Source organism: Schistocerca nitens, chromosome 1 (genome assembly GCF_023898315.1).
Source record: "Schistocerca nitens isolate TAMUIC-IGC-003100 chromosome 1, iqSchNite1.1, whole genome shotgun sequence".
NCBI lineage: Eukaryota > Metazoa > Arthropoda > Insecta > Orthoptera > Acrididae > Schistocerca > Schistocerca nitens.
Genome location: NC_064614.1, coordinates 432,178,854 through 432,203,593, shown reverse-complemented (window position 1 = coordinate 432,203,593; position 24,740 = coordinate 432,178,854). Strand labels below are relative to the sequence as shown.

General features: G+C 41.6%; 2 protein-coding genes across 3 annotated transcripts in view; one reads left to right on the top strand and one right to left on the bottom strand.

The window, feature by feature from the left end:
- Window positions 1-24,740, top strand: part of LOC126251063 (uncharacterized) — a 51,791-nt gene that overhangs the window by 14,412 nt on the left and 12,639 nt on the right. The window lies entirely within an intron of this gene.
- The window catches only part of LOC126251089 (tRNA wybutosine-synthesizing protein 3 homolog), a 70,014-nt gene continuing 69,661 nt past the window's right edge, over window positions 24,388-24,740 (bottom strand). Inside the window, exon 4 of the mRNA XM_049951612.1 lies at window positions 24,388-24,532. Coding sequence (XP_049807569.1) covers window positions 24,473-24,532 — 60 coding nt within the window. The 3' untranslated portion in view covers window positions 24,388-24,472. The remainder of the gene's footprint in view (window positions 24,533-24,740) is intronic.

The window sequence follows — 24,740 nt, the reverse complement described above, 5'->3', positions numbered from 1 at the left end:
TTGACATTGAGTTTACAATCATTAAAAGACACAGTAAAACTTAAAAAACTGTTTTGATTATGCAAGCATGTCCACATGTCGCATGTCTTGGAAGTATAATTATTCTCTGAAAGTAATCTTTTAATTATTTCAACCACCTTATAATATACACACATCAAAAAAAGTTTTACATCACCCTGGTTCCCAGAACTCCTGAAGGTAGATGTTGACTGTGGATATTGTATCACAGACACAGTCCCTTTGACTGTTCAGAGATGTCACTAAATCAGCCCAAAGATGTAAACAACCATGCATGAGCAGTGCCTATTAGACGGAGGGGGTCCGACAGCCCATCAGTTCCAGTCATTCCACCAGGAAGGAGGTATACGGCTCATGTTGTCTGTAGTTCAACCATGTCTAGACAGTCAATACCATGGTTCGATCACGTCTGCATTGTTTCTTTGTGCCAGGAAGAGCTCTCAACAAGGGAAGTGTCCAGGCGTCTCGGAGTGAACCAAAGCGATGTTGTTTGGACATGGAGGAGATACAGAGAGAGACAGGAACTGTCGATGACATGCCTCGCTCAGGCCGCCCAAGGGCTACTACTGCAGTGGATGACCGCTACCTACGGATTATGGCTTGGAGGAACCCTGACAGCAATGCCACCATGTCGAATAATGCTTTTTGTGAAGCCACAGGACGTCATGTTATGGCTCAAACTGTGTGCAAGAGGCTGCATGATGCGCAACTTCACTCCCGATGTCCATGACAAGGTCCATCTTTGCCACCACAACACCATGCAGCGCGGTACAGATGGACCTAACAACATGCCAAGTGGACCGTTCAGGATTGGCATCACGTTCTCTTCACCGATAAGTGTCACATTTGCCTTCAACCAGACAATTGTCGGAGAAGTGGTTGGAGGTAACCCGGTCAGGCTGAACGCCTTAGACACACGGTATTGCTCAACTAGAGTGGCCAGCATGTTCTCATGAGATGAACCCTATCGAACATGCCTGGGATAGATTGAAAAGGGCTGTTTATGGATAATGTGACCCACCAACCACTCGGAGGGATCTATGCCAAATCGCCATTGAGGAGTGGGACAATCTGGACCAACAGTGCCTTGATGAACTTGTGGATAGTATGCCACGACGAATACAGGCATGCATCAATGCAAGGGGACATACTACCAGGTATTACGAGATACCGATGTGTACAGCAATCTGGACCACCATCTCCGAAGGTCCCACTGTATGGTGGCACAACATGCAATGTATGGTTCTCACGAGCAATAAAAAGGGCAGAAATGATGTTTATGTTGATCTGTATTCCAATTTTCTGTACAGGTTTTGGAATTGAGGTGACGCAAACCTTTTCTTGATGTGTGTATTTCTGGAATTATTTTGTCTGAAAAGTAAAGGTGGCTCGGTGTTTTATACCATGGCAAAGTGCTACTAGGGGCAGGTGTACTGCAAAATTGCAAAAAAATTCGAATTGTTTTATTGCATAATTTATTAGACTGATTCTTTAAGAATAACATCACAAAGTTTCATAACCGAATTTCATCTAGAAATATGTTTTTTAGGTTGTTTGGGCGTCTGTGCCTGCCATGCCCCCTCTTTCTATGCTGTGATCCACACCTTCTCTATGCTAGAAATTTTTTTCCGGTTAATTTTTCATTCACACTATCAGAATGAACTGCAGATAAGTGTAGAAGGCTGTGAGGAAAGATTATCTTGTTCCTTTGTTCAGTGTGACTTTTTTAATAGTATGTTCTACAAACTTATTTCAGTTTTTAGTTTTGCATATATCAACGTGGTTTGCTCAAAATGGGCTGTAACAGTGGATACTTATTCAAAAAAGTGAGGAAACATCGATTTTCACATGTAAAAAGTACAGGAAATTTAAATAACAGCGCTACAGATGGTGCTCTTAAATCTGAAGAACAATTTTCGACAAAGTCACCAAGTTCATCAAAGAAGAAAACTAGTGATGGAATTTTTCCAGACGATTATTCCAGTAGATTTAGGACAATTGACTTAGAAATACTTGCCCATATGATTAATGTTTCATGTGGAAGTGGTAACTGTGAGTCAAAGAGCCTCAGACTGTATGATGACAGTGACAGAATTGGCATTGTAAGTAATATACATATTTTGTGTAAAGTTTCTAAATATGATGTTCAGTTCATGACTTCTGCTCTCCATGGGAACATGTACGAGGCGAATACAAGATTGTGTTACACCGTTAGATACTTAGGTGTAGGCAGGTAAGGCACAAGCTTGTTTTGTTCCTTGATGAACATGCCTGCGCCAGTAACTAGATTCAGTGATTAAAACAGAGCACTCCTTAGTGCTCTTGAAGTTGAGTGCAAGGAGGACATGAAAGCAGCTGTTGAGGAAGCTGTAGATGTTAACAGTGAAAGGGGAACAGGACAATTCGTAGTGATGGAACCTGGGTGAAGAGGGGCCATACATCACTTCATGGTGTATCATCTGTCATTAGTGTGGATACAGGAAAAATCTTACTGAGCGAGGCGGCGAAGTGGTTAGCACACTGGACTCGTATTCGGGAGGACGATGGACCAAACATCTGGCCATCTTGATGTAGGTTTTTCATGATTTTCCTAAATTGCTTCAGATAAATGCCAAGATGGTTCCTTTGAAAGGACACAGCAGACTTCTTTCCCTAATTCGATGGGACCGATGACCTCGCTGTGGTGTGACCCAAGAAAGAACAGTGATGGCAGTGAAGAAGAAAGGTGGCAGCAGGAACACAATAAAGTGTGAAGCAAGAATTACCAGGGGTTAAGTGGTGGGACAGAAGCAGCTGGGATGAAACTAATATTTCAAAGTTCATTTGAACAATTTAGTGTGAGGTATCTGGGTGATGGAGATACCAGTGTTTTTAAGACTGTTTCAGAGAGCAATCCTTATGGCTCACAATATAAAAATTAAAAACCCGTAATGTGTTTAAAACGAAAATTGCACAGAATATCAAGCTTTATGCTGTATTTAATAGTCTTAAGTGTTACTATTTTTGTGCAGTTTCAACTTCTCGCGGCGTGAGAATAGTCCATTAAATTTTGGGCACACAGCCACGCAAATAAAATTTCCTCCACTGATATTTCGGCCACATATCATCCGGCCATCCTCAGATTTGACAACACTGACGACAAGATGTCGAGCATGGCCTTAGATGCTCCACCGCGGCAGTACTGTGCATGCGGGTCACAGATGCTGGTCGGCGGCAAAGAAATACACTTACATATGCGCTGCCTGTTGTGAAGGCGTACAGACATTTGATTCGCTTACCGAAATATGATGGCGGCGGTGACACCATAACGACTTCTCTGCAGTTGAATTACCCCAAGAGCCGGATTCCATGCTTTGTACAAATTAAAACCATTATCTCTATTTATTAAATTATTAGCTAATCTAATCTGATACCTACCCACCGTGGTGGAGCATATAAGGCCGCAATTGGCATTTTGTCGTCAGTCTTATGACTCACTCTGAGGATGGCCGGATGATACGCGCCCGAAATATCAGTGGAGGAAATTTTATTTGCGCGACTGCATGCCCGAAATTTAATGGACTGTTACTATTTTAAATGTAATATTTTTGTAGCTGTGTGTGCCTTTAAGTACAGGAAAGCATTTTGCTCTAAGTCTGTCCTTAATCAGTCTTCTAATACCATCCCTTTCTACTATATTTACTGCCTCATTGTCATCATTTTGGCAATTAAGATATGGTATTATTTAGACTTCAGATCATTAATATCCTATGGTTTACGCATTTCAGAGCATTCTTCAAGACTCAATTACTTTTTTGCTGTCTCTCTAATTTCTTGCCCTTTACGAAGCGCATAGGCTGCAACTTACGATGTTCATAATTGTGTTTATTTTCCAAATGAGTTATCATTCCTGATGTAGTCACCTTCTTTCCAATGCCACCAAGAGAAATTTTTGTTTTGCACAATTTACACAACGTTTTTCAGATTATTTTCATTGTCCTTGAAGTATGTCCATGTAGGCGACATTTTTTATTTTTTTATTTTATTATTATTGTTTTAGAAGTCATAATCAATTATTATTACTTAGACAATTTCATTTTCAAACAAATCAAAATGTACAGAGCACAATAAACTGTGCTTACATATTGATGATGTGTATCAAAGTAAACTTATCGACAAGACCCGAAGCACTGTAACAACTCAACAAGTGGGACAGCGCGGCATGAAAGAGAGGTAAGTACATTTGAACAAATGAGCAAGAAACGAACATTTTGATACAAGTTTTCCATCCACACACTGGCTAAATACTTTTGCCCTATACTCAGCTACAAAGCCCACAGAATATGCAGTATTTGGTGTGTGGTCGAATATGCTATTCATTGCAAATCTGGTTTTTAGAGGTTATATAGTACTTTCTTAATGCTTGGTTCCAAATAGAACAGTTTACAATGTAGAGTTCTTGAAACTGTGTAAAAACATTGGATATTTTTCCAAATAGCACAACTCTTACTATAGATGCCGAGTAATCTGCATGTTAGCACATGCTACAATCTGTGCTTTCAGAATGGAAGGACCAGTTACACTGCATACACACACAGTTGTGTTCTCATATGTGGTGAACATTGCTTTTGTGTGGGTAAAAACCAAACTTTAAATTCAGAGGGCTGGGGTTCTCAATCCCCATTGATTCTAGAGCTTTTTTCTATCTCTTTATGCTTATTTGTCAAGTGGTATATTTTTATAATGCAAAGGCCAAATTGCATAGTGGTTATGAGTCCATGTTCACCTGTAACTGGCTTGGTAAGTCAGTTCAGAGCTCAGAGGAAGGCAAGGACATACCACTCCAATAGAACAAAGCCTAGTAAAGCACTGCAGTGTTGAAACCAAACTTTGGACCCTTGACAGCTTTAATTTATCTTGGCTTTAATTTTGAAATACACTGCTGGCCATTAAAATTGCTACACCAAGAAGAAATAGATGATAAATGGGTATTCATTGGACAAATATATTATACTAGAACTTACAAGTGATTACATTTTCATGCAATTTGGGTGCATAGATCGTAAGAAATCAGTACCCAGGACAACCACTTCTGGCTATAATAACGGCCTTGATACGCCTGGGCATTGAGTCAAACAGAGCTTGGATGGCGTGTACAGGTACAGCTGCCCATGCAGCTTCAACACAATACCACAGTTCATCAGGAGTAGTGAATGGTGTATTGTCACGAGCCACCATTGACCAGACGTTTTCAATTGGTGAGAGATCTGGAGAATGTGCTGGCCAGGGCAGCAATCGAACATTTTCTGTATCCAGAAAGGCCCACACAGGACCTGCAACATGCGGTCGTGCATTATCCTGCTGAATGTAGGGTTTCGCAGGGATCGACTGAAGGGTAGAGCCACGGGTCGTAACACATATGAAATGTAACACCCACTGTTAAAAGTGCCGTCATTGCGAACAAGAGGTGACCGAGACATGTAACCAATGGCACCCTGTACCATCACGCTGGGTGATACGCCAGTATGGCGATGACGAATACACGCTTCCAATGTGCGCTCACCGCGATGTCGCCAAACACAGATGCGACCATCATGATGCTGTAAACAGAACCTGGATTCATCCAAAAAAATGACGTTTTCCCATTCGTGCACCCAGGTTTGTCATTGGGTACACAATCGCAGGCGCTCCTGTCCGTGATGCAGCGTCAAGGGTAACCGCCATGGTCTCCGAGCTAATAGTCCATGCTGCTGCAAACAGTTCTCCCTTTACCAAATTGCTGCCCTGCTTGTCACTATTGGTGCCACCTTCCTGTACACTAACATTCCTAATGCCAATGGCCTTACTGTTATTGAACACTACCTTTCCAGGCGCCCTATGGATTCGAAACCAACAACCTCCTTCCTAGTCTCCATGACCAACTATATCCTCACCCACAATTACTTCTCCTTTGAAGGTATTACCTACAAACAAATCTGCAGTACGGCTATGGGTATCCGCATGGCACCATCCTATGCTAACCTATTCATGGGCCATCTAGAGGAATCCTTCCTAAAAACCCAGAATCCTAAACCCCTCACCTGGTTCTGATTCATTGATGACATGTTTGCTATCTTGATTGAAGGTGAAGACATCTTATTCACATTCTGAAGGTGAGGACACCTTATTCACATTCCTCCAGAACCTCAATAACTTCTCCCCCATTTGCTTCACCTGGTCCTACTCAACCCAACAAGCCACCTTCCCAGATGTTGACCTTCACCTCAGAAATGGCTACATCTGTACTTCTGTCAATATCAAACCTACTAACCACCAGCTATGCCTCCACTTCAACAGCTGCCACCCATTCCATACCAAGAAGTCCCTTCCATACAGCCTAGCCACCCATGGTCATTGCATCTGCAGTGACAAGCAGTCCCTCTCTAAATATACTGAGGGTCTCACTGAAGCTTTCACTGACATAATTATCCTCCCACCCTTGTACAAAAACAAATCTCCCGTGCCTTATCTTTCCAGTCTTCCACCACCTCCCAAAGTCCCACAGTCTTGCCACAGAGGATCATTCCCCTTGTAACTCAATACCATCTGGGACTGGAGCAGCTGAATTACATTCTCCGCCAGGGTTTCCATTACCTATCGTTGTGCCCTGAAATGAGAAATGTCCTGCCCACTGTCCTTCCCACCCCTCCTACCGTGGTATTCCACTGTCCACCAAACCTACACAATATACTCGTCCGTCCTTCACAACCCCTGCTCCCAATTCCTTACCTCATGGCTCATACCTCTGTAATAGACCTAGATGCAAGACCTGTCCCATCCATCCTCCTACCACCACCTACTCCAGTCAGGTCACTAACATCACCTATCCCATCAAAGGCAGGGCTATCTGTGAAACCAGTCATGTGATTTACAAGCTAAGCTGCAACCACTGTGCTGCATTCTATATAGGCATGACAACCAACAAGCTGTCTGTCCGCATGAATGGACACTGACAAACTGTGGCCAAAAAACAAGTGGACCACCCTGTTGCTGAACACGCTGCCAAACATGATATTCGTCATCTCAATGACAGCTTCACAGCCTGTGCCATATGGATCCTTCCCACCAACACCAGCTTTTCTGAACTGCGCAGCTGGGAACTTTCCCTGCAATACATTCTATGTTCCCGTAACCCTCCTGGACTCAACCTTCGTTAATCACTGTCCTCACACATCCAGCCCCCTCCCTGTTCCCATTCCAGCACTACACAGCCGTCATTTCACCGCCACACCCAATCTTTTAATTTGTTTTTATTTCTCTCCTTTCCGCTACTTACCCCTTCCCCCCTCTGCATCTTCTCTACATCTACATCTACATTTATACTCCGCAAGCCACCCAACGGTGTGTGGCGGAGGGCACTTTACGTGCCACTGTCATTACCTCCCTTTTCTGTTCCAGTCGCGTACGGTTCGCGGAAAGAACAACTGCTGGAAAGCCTCCGTGTGCGCTCGAATCTCTCTAATTTTACATTCGTGATCTCCTCGGGAGGTATAAGTAGGAGGAAGCAATATATTCGATACCTCATCCAGAAACGCACCCTCTCGAAACCTGGACAACAAGCTACACCGCGATGCAGAGCGCCTCTCTTGCAGAGTCTGCCACTTGAGTTTATTAAATATCTCCGTAACGCTATCACGGTTACCAAATAACCCTGTGACGAAACGCGCCGCTCTTCTTTGGATCTTCTCTATCTCCTCCGTCAACCCGATCTGGTACGGATCCCACACTGATGAGCAATACTCAAGTATAGGTCGAACGAGTGTTTTGTAAGCCACCTCCTTTGTTGATGGACTACATTTTCTAAGCACTCTCCCAATGAATCTCAACCTGGTACCCGCCTTACCGACAATTAATTTTATATGATCATTCCACTTCAAATCGTTCCGCACGCATACTCCCAGATATTTTACAGAAGTAACTGCTACCAGTGTTTGTTCCGATATCATATAATCATACAATAAAGGATCCTTCTTTCTATGTATTCGCAATACATTACATTTGTCTATGTTAAGGGACAGTTGCCACTCCCTGCACCAAGTGCCTATCCGCAGCAGATCTTCCTGCATTTCGCTACAATTGTCTAACGCTGCAACTTCTCTGTATACTACAGCATCATCCGCAAAAAGCCGCATGGAACTTCCGACACTATCTACTAGGTCATTTATATATATTGTGAAAAGCAATGGTCCCATAACACTCCCCTGTGGCACGCCAGAGGTTACTTTAATGTCTGTAGACGTCTCTCCATTGATAACAACATGCTGTGTTCTGTTTGCTAAAAACTCTTCAATCCAGCCACACAGCTGGTCTGATATTCCGTAGGCTCTTACTTTGTTTATCAGGCGACAGTGCGGAACTGTATCGAATGCCTGCTGGAAGTCAAGAAAAATAGCATCTACCTGGGAGCCGGTATCTAATATTTTCTGGGTCTCGTGAACAAATAAAGCGAGTTGGGTCTCACACGATCGCTGTTTACGGAATCCCTCCATCTAAACTGCAATACTTCACTGTCTGCCACTCCCACCATACTATCCGTCTCCTCCCCGCCCCAGCCTCCTCCTTACCCCCACCCAGTCGCCACTCCCATCATGCACTGGTGCTGCTGCTCGCAGTGTGGTTTCAGTTCTCTGAGACCACAGACGTGTGTGCAAGTTGCGTTAGTGTGAGTGTGCGTGTGTGTCTACTGCTGACAAAGGCCTTAATGGCTGAAAGCTATAATTGTGTGAATCTTTTTGTTGTGCCTATCACAACTCAGCATTTCCGCTATATGATGAGTAGCAACTATTTTCCATTGTTTGATAGTTGTGGGACAGGATATATTTGGTAAGGTGTATAAGGAATGAGGTAGTGGGTTTGGAGTTTGAAGGACTTTGGGAGAGATATTGTTCAATATTGGTAAGAGCTTGAGCAAATGAGATGGTGTATAGGGACGAGGCATCAGCAGTGACGAGTAGGGATCCAGGAGGTAAAGATGTGGGGATGGTGGAGAGTCGTTGAAGGAAGGATGTGGGAGGCTAGGTTTTGGGCAATTGGTTGGAGGTGTTGGTCAACAAGAGTGGAAATTTTTTCAGTGGTAGCACAAAAGCCAGCTATAATGGGGTGTTTAGAATTGGTTTTGTTTAGTTTGGGGAGCATGTAGAAGGTGTGTTTGTGGAGTGAGATGCACTCAGATGAGAGGTTCTGGGAAGGGCCAATGGATTTCAGTAGGGATTTGAGGTCACGTTGGACTTCACGGATGAGATCACTCTGGAAGAGCTTGTAGGTGGAGCAGTCAGACAGTTGGTAGAGGCCTTCCATCAGGTAGTCACTGTGACTCAGTACAACAGTGATGGAGCCATTTTTTGCAGGTACAATGATAAGGTCTGGATCTGTTTTCAGATTTTGTATGCCAGTCTTTTCTTTTGTCAAAAGATTGATCTTAGGAAGGGACCTGGGCAAGGACGGTGAGGCCAGATTGGTAGTAAGGAATTCTTGGAAGCTGACTAGGGGGTGGTTCGGTGGGAGAGGGGGAAGGTCATGGTTGGATGTTGGTGTGAACCTCTTCAGTTTATCACACCCTCCAAAACTCACTCCCAGCACCCCACAAAACCCAGCACCCAAGGTAACCCAAAACACTGTTGTTAACCTGTTCACCAAAAACCTCAGTCCCACAGATGTTTCAGTCCTCTCCAAAGGCCTAACTTCTGGCCGTACCTTGAAATTTAACTATGTTCGATTTGCCGAAGACCTACTCCCCTTCTCCCAATTCCTACACTACTTTGCCACCAATCCCTCCAACCTAAGACCGATACTGAATCCTGCCGCTTCCAGTTCATACCACCATCTAACCGTCACACACACACACACACACACACACACACACACACACACAACCTCCCATCCAACCACCACCCCATCTGCTTCCAGGAATTCCGTACTTCCAACATGGCCTCACCAGCCTTCCGCAGGTCATGTCTGAGGCAACCCAATGAACAGATTTCAAAGTCGAGTGCCCTCGCAGCAGCAACTTCAACAACGCTGTGAGGTTCAGCTTTGTTGCTCACTTCACTCACTCGTCTCCTTGTCAATAATGGATTGTTATGTCATTAGTACCCGAGCCATCTGGAACCTTCTCTCCATCACGTGCTTCTCTGAACTATGCAGATGGAAATGATCCTTACAACACACAACCCTTCCATAGTCGTAATGGCCTGAATCTTAGGTTACTCACTATCCCCACACCTTCCACCTGACAGTTTCCCCTTCTTCTGCTCTGTAATCCCCTCCCAATTTATGTTCCCATGTAGCCTGCCACCACTCCCTCCTGCATTCATAGCCAGTGAACTGGCTTCACTCTGAGCTAATAACCACTCACCCCCAATCCCTCTCTTTACCTCCTGCTTCCTTCTCCCTCTATCCACCCCACCTGACACTATCCCCACCAAAACCAGCCCACCTGCTGCAAAATAGCATTGGCACTGTCAGTCTAATGGCACCATGTAGGGGCATAGGCGACTCTGTGTGTGTGTGTGTGTGTGTGTGTGTGTGTGTGTGTGTGTGTGTGTGTACGTGTACTCTAGTTTGTCAAAGGGCAAGTCTGAAAGCTAGTGAGTTTTCTTTCTTTTGTGTGTGCATATTGACGACTCAACACTACTGCTTTTTCGGTGAGTGCTCTCCTTTAATCCTAAACTACTCACATTCTACAGGAACTTTCCTACAACAATTGCTCCGTATTGTCACATCACATTAGTACATGTCTGCAGTTAGGCAACCCAATGAATATATTTCAAAGTGGGCTGCTCTCACAGCAGCAGCAGCAATGTCAGTGAATCTGTGAGGTTCCTCTTTGTTGCTCTCTCCTCTCCTTGTTACATCATTAGTATTATCTTAGGATAAGTTGGGTGAAGTTCACTGAGCACAATGGATTAAGATGCTACTATTAGTTCATTAAATCCTTTGTCAAAAGGTGTTACGGTATAATATTATTATATACTGTTAATTATATTATTGTAATAAAAGCATACCATGAGATTTGAATAAATGTTCAACTTCCATGAATGTGTGTCAATCCTGGATGACATTCCCTACTTATAAATTACTGATCAATAATCTTCAGACATCCAACTGTAAAATTCAGTACACTACATGGCTTTGTTTCAAATACTTCCTCTGACCGGGTGTTTGCACCAACAACATTTATAGACACACTTTAATGACTACCAAACTAGCATGTTCTCAAAACCAAGCAGCTGTAAAACTCATTTGAGACCGGACATGCATAACGACACAATGTTGCACCACACAGAGGTTGCATTTGTTTTCATACCAGCTGAAATGCATCAGCAGCAACCTTACATTGTCATCTTCACTGTAAATTGCTTTAGAAGACATGAAAATGTGGACTGGTTATTACAGCGCAACATTTCAAGTGGGAGTCATGGTAGAACATCAACACATCATCAAAGTTCTGTCCACTCACCCTTCATCTTGTATTTGCTGTGTCCCTCTTGCAGAATACCTTGCACAGGCTGAGTACACCTGGCACGACAGTAATATGGATCTAGGATTCTATAAATCTGCGGAATTATTTTTTAATTTTTAGGGATGCTAGAATTATTTATTGCCATGGTGCAATGTGAGTCACTACACTTTATCAAAGCCATGATGTCAAGATTACATGTGACTTAAAAAGGTACTATTACACTATGTACACTATCTGACCTGCCAGTATAAAAAGTTGTGGGGGGTATGTTGATGTCAGTAGACAAACAGTAACAGCAGAACAAGTTGGTCAGGAGGCAGTAACAGCGGAACGAGTCAGTCAGGATTGTGACAAATCAGGTGGATTCTTTCCATCTTATATGTTTTTCTACTCCCAAAAATAACCAACTTTTTTCCTAATTTGCAGCACATTTACTGGTCAGTTTGTCGCACTTATTTTAAAATCTCAAGACTCTGTTTAGACTTAATGTTGCTTAAATTCATTATTCAGGTTCTCATTTCTAGTGTTATGATTCAATCTAGTAATTAGGTTTCATTAGACGTTCGAGCACTGTTAATTAAAAGTTACAGTTAATTGAAGTTAGTGCTGTAGTTTGTGATGTGTACAACTTTGTGAGCTTATCAGTATAATCCCATAGAGAGACATTATTTTTAAGGTTACACAATCTGATTTTCCTGTAAATTATTTTAAATACTCGAAACTAATTATCTTATGCAATAATTAAAGTCAAAGTTTCTGGCTACTGCCAGTTTCTATTGCAGATTTCATTAGACTTTGCTTACTTTCATTATCTTCTGACGTTGTTGTTGTGGTCTAAAGTCCTGAGACTGGTTTGATATCTCTCCATCCTACTCTATCCTGTGCAAGCTTCTTCATCTCCCAGTACCTACTGCAACCTACATCCTTCTGAATCTGCTTAGTGTATTCATCTCTTGGTCTCCCTCTACGATTTTTACCCTCTCCGCTGCCCTCCAGTACTAAATTGGTGAACCCTTGATGCCTCAGAACATGTCCTACCAACCGATCCCTTCTTCTAGTCAAGTTGTGCCACAAACTTCTCTTCTCCCCAATCCTATTCAACACCTACTCCTTAGTTATGTGATCTACCCATCTAATCTTCAGCATTCTTCTGTAGCACCACATTTCGAAAGCTTCTATTCTCTTCCTGTCTAAACTATTTATCGTCCATGTTTCACTTCCATACATGGCTACACTCCATACAAATACTTTCAGAAACGACTTCCTGACACTTAAATCAATACTCGATGTTAACAAATTTTTCTTCTTTAGAAACGCATCTCTTGCCATTGCCAGTCTACATTTTATATCCTCTCTACTTCGACCATCATCAGTTATTTTGCTCCCCAAATAGCAAAACTCCTTTACTATTTTAAGCGTCTCATTTCCTAATCTAATTCCCTTAATTCGACTGGTATCAACAATCAAGTTTGACATTGCACTCAGCATACCATGACCAGTGGCGGATTGTGAGTACACATTCTGGGTGTTCACAAATTTTTAGATTCAGATAAATGTGAGAGTGTGAAATTAATAGCATCTGCTGTTTAACAGCTATGCTTACCAACAAATTTAGACAACTACATCCACTGCCAACAACAACAACAATAATAATAATAATATCATGCATAACTTATCTGACAAAAAAAGGAATTTTTTGTGTAGAATTTTGTTGTTTTGTGCATAATTAAGTACAGTTTAGGGCAAGAATAAAAACATGTAAGCTTTTGCAACTCTCTATTTCGCATTTTTCTGTAAGTGGGAGTTTTTGTGCTTTTCTATATTTTTGGACAAATGTTAAAGATCCCCCCAAGAGATGTAAAAGGTGTACGACTTTGCTTCCGCAGTTTGCTGATAGGTGGTGACAACGGTAAGTAGCGGTCGACAGAAACAGATCACAGGCGTCAGGCAGTTAGCTGGGACCTCAGTCAACATAACCTCATTCAAACATTAGTCGAATTGTGTATGCATCATAAAGTTGTTCTTGATTAAAAATGTCAGTTTACGAGCCTAATTCTCGTCATTTGCGGGAGATGTTACTGTTTTGTTTAAGTACAAAGAAAACAGAAGCAGAGTCTCATCGAATGCTCTCAAGTGCGTATGGTAAGGATGCTACTAGTGAAAGAATGTGTTGTGAGTGGTCTCAACACTTCAAGAACGGTGATTTTAACGTCGTAGACTGGTACAGTGGTGAAAGAGAGAATGTTTTCGAAGATGCAGATTTTGAGACATTCGTGAGAGAAGACTCGAGCGTCAAACTCAAGAAGAATTGGCACGGTTAGTGGGAGTAACACAGCAAACCATTTCAAAATGTCTCAAGGCTATGGGCATGATTCAGAAAGAAGGAACTTGGGTCCCGTGTGAGCTGAAACCAAGAGAGGTTGAACAGTGTTTGTGTGTTGTTTGTGAACAGTTGCTTCAGAAGCAAAAATGGAAGGGATTTCTGCATTGCATTGTGACCGGGGACAAAAATGGCTTCATTACAATAACCCTAAACGCAAAAAATCATGGGGATATCCTGGCCATGCTTCCATGTCGACCGGCAAACCGAATATTCACGGCTCCAAGATCATGTTCTGCATTTAGTGGGACCAGCTCGGCATCATGTACTATGAGGTGTTAAAACCAAGTGAAACAATCACGGGCTCATTATCGAATGCAATTAATGTGTTTGAGCAGAGCATTAAAAGACAAACAGCCACAATACAGCAAGAGGCACGACAAAGTGATTTTGCAGCACTACAATGCTCGACCCCATGTTGCAAAAGAGGTCAAAACATACTTGGAAAGATGAACAATTTTTTGGACGCGGTATTCGTACACTGCCCAAAAGGTGGGAGAAAGTAGTGGCCAGTGATGGAAAAAACTTTTATTCTTGGAGGCCCTAGTTCCTTTGTGGCTAACTTTTCGTGGTAATTTATCTTTCTGTTCCGAAAATGAGATCTTCAACATGCAGCGGACTGTGCACTGACATGAAACTTACTGGCAGATTAAAGCTGTGTGCTGGACCGAGACTTAAACTTGGGACCTTTGCCTTTCATGGGCAAGTACTCTAGCGACTGAGCTATCCAAACATGACTTATGACCTGCCCTCACATCTTTACTCTGCTGTCAGCATTTAAAACAGATTCAACACAGTTCATGTTCATCCAGAAAGTCACAAAATAGGTTTACTATCATGACTGAGGAGTCGCTATCATCTAGCAGAATTTATGCTGAGCCAGTGGGGATAAAAGTCTGCCATAGTGTGCTATAACATGATGCCACTGCAAGGGCTAGATGTCGTGAGCTGTGCACATTGTTTATCAAACCCATGTGAATTTGGCCCATACGGCAATTATGTCGTGTGAGTTGCGCATGCGGAAAAGCTCCTTAAAATGTGCACAACCGGAGGTGCACTCGTGGTGCTCTTACACAACAGCCGCCACTGACCATGACAATTCTCTTGTACCACACAGTAAAATCCCAAATTAAGGAAACCCTGCATTTAACAAAAATTTCCATTGGCCCCAGCAAAACTCCTCCAAGTACAATTTTATTTCTCCCTGTTTTAAGAAAGTCTGCTTTTAAGGAATAAACATGAAACATTTTTTAAAGTGAAACCCAGTTTTTACATAATTCCTAACATGATCAAGTGAGTTTGTGGTTTCTTTCCACGGGTCGTGTTTATTGTTGCGTAACATTAATTGATTCAACCAGTCAGCACGTAGTCACTAACTCGAATTCCCTTGTAGTGATATCGTCTGATTGCATCGATAGAATTGGAAATCAATTTCCATGCAACTTATGTCATGTGATGTGATCCCACAGTCACTGTGTCTACGAAGTGTGAAACAAGTAATTGTTTTGCTTACTGAATTGTTGAAGTTATTAATTTTTCATTGTGGGATTTATGGTCTGCAAACATTGAAAGCTTACAGTTCAGATAGAGCTAACGATCCTCTGCAACATCGATGACATTATGAACATAAATATTTCCGACATGGCAACGAAATATGATATGTGCTGTCTACATGTGCAACATATTCAAAAATCAGAAAGTGTTCTCAAATGCCGAAGCTAACGGTTCCTACAGATCCGAAATGGAGGGAAATTGGTGTGTCCATATCAGTTGTTGTTGTTGTTGTTGTGGTGGACTTCAGTCCTGAGACTGGTTTGATAGCCGGCCGAAGTGGCCGTGCGGTTAAAGGCGCTGCAGTCTGGAACCGCAAGACCGCTACGGTCGCAGGTTCGAATCCTGCCTCGGGCATGGATGTTTGTGATGTCCTTAGGTTAGTTAGGTTTAACTAGTTCTAAGTTCTAGGGGACTAATGACCTCAGCAGTTGAGTCCCATAGTGCTCAGAGCCATTTGAACTGGTTTGATGCAGCTCTCCATGCTACTCTATCCTGTGCAAGCTTCTTCATCTCACAGTTCCTCATTAGTTATATGATCTACCCATCTAATCTTCAGCATTCTTCTGTAGCACCACATTTTGAAAGCTTCTATTCTCTTCTTGTCCAAACTACTTATCATCCATGTTTTCCATATCAGTTATGTGGAAGATATTCTTCTAGTGTAGTTTCAATGACTGACAAGTAAAAGAATTCTTATACAAGGAAACATACAGAAGAAGAGGTTCATAAAATTGCTCTGAAGATAAGACATTGAAAATGTCAGTGCATTAGATGGCTGGTTGAATTGTTTTAAAAAACATCATAATCCTCTGTTTTAAAGTGTAAATGGAGAAAGTGAGGCTCTGATCATGTTGTTGTTGTTGTGGTCTTCAGTCCTGAGACTGGTTTGATGCAGCTCTCCATGCTACTCTATCCTGTGCAAGCTTCTTCATCTCCCAGTACCTACTGCAACCTACATCCTTCTGAATCTGCTTAGTGTATTCATCTCTTGGTCTCCCTCTACGATTTTTACCCTCCACGATGCCCTCCAATGCTAAATTTGTGATCCCTTGATGCCTCAAAACATGTCCTACCAACCGATCCCTTCTTCTAGTCAAGTTGTGCCACAAACTTCTCTTCTCCCCAATCCTATTCAATACCTCCTCATTAGTTACGTGATCTACCCACCTTATCTTCAGCATTCTTCTGTAGCACCACATTTCGAAAGCTTCTATTCTCTTCTTGTCCAAACTGGTTATCGTCCATGTTTCACTTCCATACATGGCTACACTCCATACAAATACTTTCAGAAACGACTTCCTGACACTTAAATCTATACTCGATGTTAACAAATTTCTCTTCTTCAGAAACGATTTCCTTGCCATTGCCAGTCTACATTTTATATCCTCTCTACTTCGACCATCATCAGTTATTTTACTCCCTAAATAGCAAAACTCCTTTACTACTTTAAGTGTCTCATTTCCTAATCTAATCCCCTCAGCATCACCCGATTTAATTTGACTACATTCCATTATCCTCGTTTTGCTTTTGTTGATGTTCATCTTATATCCTCCTTTCAAGACACTGTCCATTCTGTTCAACTGCTCTTCCAAGTCCTTTGCTGTCTCTGACAGAATTACAATGTCATCGGCGAACCTCAAAGTTTTTACTTCTTCTCCATGAATTTTAATACCTACTCCGAATTTTTCTTTTGTTTCCTTTACTGCTTGCTCAATATAGAGATTGAATAACATCGGGGAGAGGCTACAACCCTCTCTCGCTCCTTTCCCAACCACTGCTTCCCTTTCATGCCCCTCGACTCTTATAACTGCCATCTGGTTTCTGTACAAATCGTAAATAGCCTTTCGCTCCCTGTATTTTACCCCTGCCACCTTCAGAATTTGAAAGAGAGTATTCCCGTTAACGTTGTCAACAGCTTTCTCTAAGTCTACAAATGCTAGAAATGTAGGTTTGCCTTTTCTTAATCTTTCTTCTAAGATAAGTCGTAAGGTTAGTATTGCCTCACGTGTTCCAACATTTCTACGGAATCCAAACTGATCTTCCCCGAGGTCCGCTTCTACCAGTTTTTCCATTCGTCTGTGAAGAATTCGCGTTAGTATTTTGCAGCTGTGACTTATTAAACTGATAGTTCGGTAATTTTCACATCTGTCAACACCTGCTTTCTTTGGTATTGGAATTATTATATTCTTCTTGAAGTCTGTGGGTATTTCGCCTGTCTCATACATCTTGTTCACCAGATGGTAGAGTTTTGTCATGACTGGCTCTCCCAAGGCCATCAGTAGTTCTAATGGAATGTTGTCTACTCCCGGGGCCTTGTTTCGACTCAGGTCTTTCAGTGCTCTGTCAAACTCTTCACGCAGTATCTTATCTCCCATTTCATCTTCATCTACATCCTCTTCCATTTCCATAATATTGTCCTCAAGTACATCGCCCTTGTATAAACCCTCTATATACTCCTTCCACCTTTCTGCCTTCCCTTCTTTGCTTAGAACTGGGTTGCCATCTGAGCTCTTGATCATAGAAAGCATAAATTATTGGAAGAACATTGCAATGCCACAATTAATACTGGGCTTTGAGTCCAGATACATTTTCAAAGGTGATGAAATTTGCATCTTTTATAATTTACTTCCTGCAAAAATTATGTTCTGTTACGGAAAAAAATGCCACAGAGGTAAAAAAAGTAAAGAACAGGTGATGATGCTATGTTGCATAAATAGTGATGGAAGTGAAAAGTTTCCCCCACTATTAATTCCCAAGTGTTTCCAAAACAGAAAAACACTGATTTGAACTTAAGAGTACAACAGCAGACCCTCGAAACGTCAGAAATATTTACAACTTCCAGACATTTAGATGCCAAGATGAGTGCAGCAGGAAGGAATTGAACTTAACTGTTAACCTATGCCATCTACATCTCAGCGAAAAACAATTTCAGAGGGATGCCATTCTTCCTCCGAACTGCACGACTCATCTGTAGCCTCTGGTCCTAGGCATAATAACTCTGTTAAAGCCAAATGTAGAGCAGCAGTTGTGCAGAAGCCAATTTCATTCTTTGAGAGGAAGGTAGTGATGAGACTGACTTGTACAGGCTATGCATATGTTTCCAGAATGATACTTGCACTCTGCAGCAGAATGTGCGCTGATATGAAACTTCCTGGCAGATTAAAACTGTGTGCCGGACCAAGACTCAAACTCGGGACCTTTGCCTTTCGTGGGCAAGTGCTCTACCAACTGAGCTATCCAAGCATGACTCACGCCCCTTCCTCACAGCTCTATTTCTGCCAGTACCTCGCCACCTACGTTCCAAACTTTACAGAAGCTCTCCTGTGAACCTTGCAGAGCACTTGCCCGCAGAAGGCAAAGGTCCCGAGTTCGAGTCTCGGTCTGGCACACAGTTTTAATCTGCCAGGAAGTTTCTTATGCATATGTTTGTTGCTGCCTGGAACCCTGTAACACAACAGAGTGTGTTAAATTGTTTCACAAAGGGTGGCTGTGGCACATCAGTTGCAACCGAAGATGACATTGTTCCAGAAGAGATACTTCTGAAAATGCAAGATTCCAGGACATTGTTGTCACGATGTCTTGACTTCCATACTGTACCTGAGATTGATGCAGGTGAAAGGCTTATGAAGGAACATACGTAGAAGCTGGTGGTGATTGAGAAAGAAGAAGGAATAAAGGAGGATGTTGCGTCAAGTTTTACTGCTGCTGTGCAAGGAATTGGTTGTCAGTAATTTCTTTTCCTCTTTTAATGTAAATGAATAAGTTCTAATTTGCAACTACTACACTACTGGCCATTAAAATTGCTACACCAAGAAGAAATGCAGATGATAAATGGGTATTTATTGGACAAATATATTATACTAGAACTGACATGTGATTACATTTTCACGCAATTTGGGTGTGTAGATCCTGAGAAATCAGTACCCAGAACAACGACCTCTGGCCGTAATAACGGCCTTGATACGCCTGGGCATTGAGTCAAACAGAGCTTGGATGGTGTGTACAGCTACAGCTGCCCATGCAGCTTCAACACGATACCACAGATCATCAAGAGTAGTGACTGGTGTATTGTGACAAGCCAGTTGCTCGGCCGCCATTGACCAGATGTTTTCAATTGGTGAGAGATCTGGAGAATGTGCTGGCCAGGGCAGCAGTCGAACATCTTCTGTATCCAGAAAGGCCCACACAGGACCTGCAACATGTGGTCGTGCATTATCCTACTGAAATGTAGGGTTTCACAGAGCTGAAATGAAGGTTAGAGCCATGGGTCGTAACACATTTGAAATGTAACGTCCACTGTTCAAAGTGCCGTCATTGCGAACAAGAGGTGACCGAGACGTGTAACCAATGGCACCCCATACCATCACGCCAGGTGATATGCCAGTATGGCGATGACGAATACACGCTTCCAATGTGCGTTCACCGCGATGACGACAAACACGGATGCGACCATCATGATGCTGTAAACGGAACCTGGATTTATCCGAAAAAATGACATTTTGCCATTCGTGCACCCAGGTTCATCGTTGAGTGCACCATCGCAGGCGCTCCTGTCTGTGATGCAGCGTCAAGGGTAACCCCAGCCATGGTCTCAGAGCTGATAGTCCATGCTGCTGCAAACGTCGTCGAACTGTTCGTGCAGATGGTTGTTGCCTTGCAAACGTCCTCATCTGTTGACTCAGGGATCGTGACATGGCTGCACGAACCGTTCCAGCCATGCGGATAAGATGCCTGTCATCTCGACTGCTAGTGATACAAGGCCGTTGGGATCCAGCACGGCGTTTTGTATTACCCTCCGGAACCCACAGATTCCATATCATGCTAACAGTCATTGGATCTCAACCAACGCGAGCAGCAATGTCGTGATACAATAAACCACAATTGCGATAGGCTACAATCCGACCTTTATCAAAGTCGGAAACATGACGGTACACATTTCACCTCCTTACACAAGGCATCACAACGTTTTACCAGGTAACACCAGTCAATTGGTGGTTGCGTATGAGAAATCTGTTTGAAACTTTCATCATGTCAGCACGTTGTAGGTGATGCCACCGGCGCCAACCCTTGTGTGAATGCTCTGAAAAGCTAATCATTTGCATATCACAGCATCTTCTTCCTGTCGGTTAAATTTCGCACCTGTAACACGTCATCTTCGTGGTGTAGCAATTTTAATGGCCAGTATGTAACTGGAACACTAACTTCTTTCACTACAATATGCTGGAGACTGCTTTTAAATTTGTAGCACAGGATATTGTCAGTTTTGTAATTTTATAGCAAGTAAACGTGCTTGAATTATGATTCTGCTTTGCTTTTTCCACGTACTCTGGCAAAACCCCCATTCAAGGAAAACCCCTATTTAAGGAAATCAAACAATGGAAAATCCTGGATGGAATGTAACAATATTATGAAGTTTCAACTCACCATATAGCGACTCAGCATCTCCTATTCAAGGAAAAATATTTTGGTGCTCAGAGATTTGTTAAAAAGGTGGTTTACTGTATGATTAATTTTTTCCTTCCAACATATGTCTGTCCCAAAGTGGGTTGTTGCTTGTGTTCAATTTAGTGGTCACATCCCTGTATTGTTCCTGTGCACCAACTACTATTTTAATGTGCAAGTGTCCATGGTGTGAAGAGTCAGTCAGCGATATCCACACTGTGATCAGTGATTTTGTCTTCCACCTGATTGAGTGCAATATTGTTGTACACACGATCTTTATCTTGCTTAGATTTTAATGTGCCATCTTCTGAGTTGAGATTGGATTGTTCTGTCATAACTTCGTCAGTAATCCATTTCGTTTTCCCACGACCATATTGATAAGCCCCTTCTGCAACTTTCTGAGTGTTTTTCAAGTATTGTTTTTGACTCCATACTCCAAACAATTTAATGTGTTTAAGATCATCAATTTATGTTTTAGATTGTTGTTTAATAGTGTTATTCATGTTCTCAAAAAATTCACATAGTCCAACTGTTCATGGCTAATCACTGGTGTGGTAACCCCCATAATTGAGCTGAATACCAGTTCCTCGAGCAAATTACTATTAGAATTTAACAAAAATTGTTTATCATTTCTAGACTCAAGATTCATGGCAGTATCTTCACTCTTAGCATTTGTTGTTTAGCATAGCACATGGCTTATGGTATCTAAAAGTCACACATATTTACAGTTTATTGTTCACAAATTATCATACCCTCTCAATGTTGTTTTTAGCATAATGAGGGACTGGAATGCTGGACACTCACAATTTACTGTAATTCTGATGCATCATCCATCTCCGAAGATTCTGATGAAGTCATCATCTGAAACACAAGTCTCCTATTGTGAGGTTTCTCTTCATTGCTCACTTCAATGATAATTTACTTATCTCCTTCCAGTAATGAACTGTGTCATCATTAGCATTATTTGATGACTGGTTGGGTGAAGTTCATTGAGCACAGTGGATTGAGATGCCACTATCACTTTATTAAATCCTTTGTCGAAAGGCATCATTCGGTTAAAATAACAAAATCATGCTATGAATGTTTCAGTCTTGGATGACATTCTATTCTTGCAAATTACTATTCAATATTCTTCTGTTTTGTGACTCTAAATTAGAACATTATTTGGTTTTCTTTCGAATACTCCATCCAGAGTCTACTTTCTGTATGTTTTGAAGTTTTTGCATAATCATCTTTTAAATCCTGGTAGTAATTATGAATAATCCTTTATTTGGGAAGAGTAGGATCCAAATTTCTGTCTGTTTATCTACATTTAGGTTTCTTTTATGGTTTCCTTGTTTTCTTCAAAGCTAATGCCAAGACAGTTCCTATGGAAAGGCCAAGGCACATCTTACCTCATCCTTATCCTACTTCAGCTTGTGCTCCATCTCACTTGACATTGGTGGCAGCAGTGGCATGTTCACTCTCATCTTACTTTCTTCCCTTTTTGTTCATCAGCCTACTGCTGGCTAGTAGTTTGAAGTTTTAACTGTTTACATTTGGTCGTAGATGTATATAAACTAACTTTTGTATACTTTACATCTACATCTGTACTCTGCAAACTACAGTGAAGTGTCTGGCAGAGGGTGCTGTTACTTGGTTAACAGCTAAAGCAACTTGTTATTGATTTCACCATATGCATCAGCAAAACTCAGAAGTGTAGATTGCAAAGAACATTTAATGATAAAAATGATGATGAGATGATGTGTTGCTACAGCAACATGAGATTCAGTGCTATGAATTGGAGGTTTCTTCTGTGGAGTTGTAGGTACAGTCAGCTGAAGCGAAACTATTGATAATGCTGTGTAAATGAGAGAGCAACTGATTAGCCAGATGAATACTTGTTAGTTAGTAGATAAGTAACACAGATAAAAAATATACAGGATGGAACAGTTAACATATTACTGATGAAAGTTAATAAAATGACTGCTGGGGAGAAAACGTTGAAGACAGAAAAATTAATTAATGATTAGAAAGAAAATAAGGAAGAGAGAAAATAGTGGAACAAAAGCCAGGAAAGATAGAAAAGGCAATGGGCGAGAAGACTGAAAATGGGAGTAAGAGGATCAATGTAAACACAATACAGTAAAACGCCAATTATACGTTTTTCAGCGGACTACAGAAGAAAAACGTATAAGTATGAAAAACATATGTATGAAATATATATGTGAAGTGTCTGGCAGATTATCATATTAATTGGTAAACACAAATGAAAAATCCAGTAAATAAAATGTTACATTCTACAAAACGTTATATAGGCTTACTAGGTACCATACATAACATGGATATAAAGAAAAATGTAAACCTCTACACAGGAGAAAAGTCATTTTGTAAAAAAGTCGGTAATTTTGGCTTGTTTTTTTCTTTGATGCAGTGTAACTCTGTCATTGTTTCATCAGAAACACTGTGGCGTGTCACAAATTGTTTAATTATTTTATCCGTCACTGAGGAACGCTGAGACTCTTCTGTATCATCCACATCGTCAGTTTCTTCCTCGGCCAGATCCCGTGATGCACATTGAACTATTTCAGCCACAGTCACAGGTTCTGTAGTGACGAGGTTTTCATAAACTTTCATGTAATCCACAAATGATGCACTCTCTTTATCACTAGGTGAAATATCGTCAGTATTATCATTTCCACCATGATCATGGACTTCACTTCCAAATCCGACTTTTTGGAAACAGTTACGAATGGTATTGTCTGAAACTCTGTGCCATGAAGCTACAATTTATTGCATTGCCTATCAGAAGAAACAAATTCATTAATAATTTCTCGTGGTGTTCTTTGGCTCCGGTAGCACAACATGAAATAAATGGCAAGTAAAAATCTTACCTGTAAAATGTTTAGTTTCATTTCTTCCTTTTTTTCCCAATGTTTACACACCTGATGGCATGCTGCAGCATTTTGCGATAATGCAACTTGAAATTATGTATTACTCCAAGGTCAAGTGGCTGGAGCTCACTCGTGCAGTTTTGCTGGAAAGAATTCCACGGTCATATTTCTCAAATAGGAAGTAAGGGGAGGATGTGTTGCACACCTGTCTATGAGCAATAAGATCTTCCGGCCTGCTGCACCCATTTTCGCGTCGACACTTCGAAGCCACCGTTCGAAAACTTTTGTTTCGCCAATCCACGATTTCTTGTTTACGTGTATTTTGTGGGAAATGTGTCAATGTTCATAAAACAACGGGGCTTGGTAAATTTCTTGATTGTAAGTAGGAGGGGCTTCTCACTCCCATCACTGTTAGCACATAACAGCAGTGTTACATGTTGTTTACCTTGGTGTCAGTTCTCACCTTTGAATGCCATTGTGGGGTCAGGCATTACACTGTAAAATAAGCCCATCTCATCTGCATTGAAAATGTTTTTAGGAACATAGTTCTTTCATACGGGTTTCCTTCCAATCTCGCACAGATCAACACTTTTGCTTTTGACACATACATTCTGACAGCTGATGCCATGTCTTACCTTAAATTTGTGCAGCCAAACTGATGAAGCACTGGAATTTTCCACACTGAGTCAAACTGCAAATTCATTTGCTTCACAAAGCACTGGGCCTCTATAGGAATGCCATCTGGGCCGCTATAGGAATGCCTTCTGCTCTTTGTTGCCTGAACCACTGCAACAAACAATCTTCCATGTCGTCATATTTCCCGCCCAGAATGCGTGTCCGCTTACTAGTAGAAATTCCAAACACACATGCACTATCTTCAATTTCCTTTGCCTTTGCAACTATAGAATTTAAAGTAGACACAGAAATTCCTAATTCCTTGGCAATATCCACTCGCTTTTGATTACTGTTTTCCTTCACAACTCTCAAAATTTGT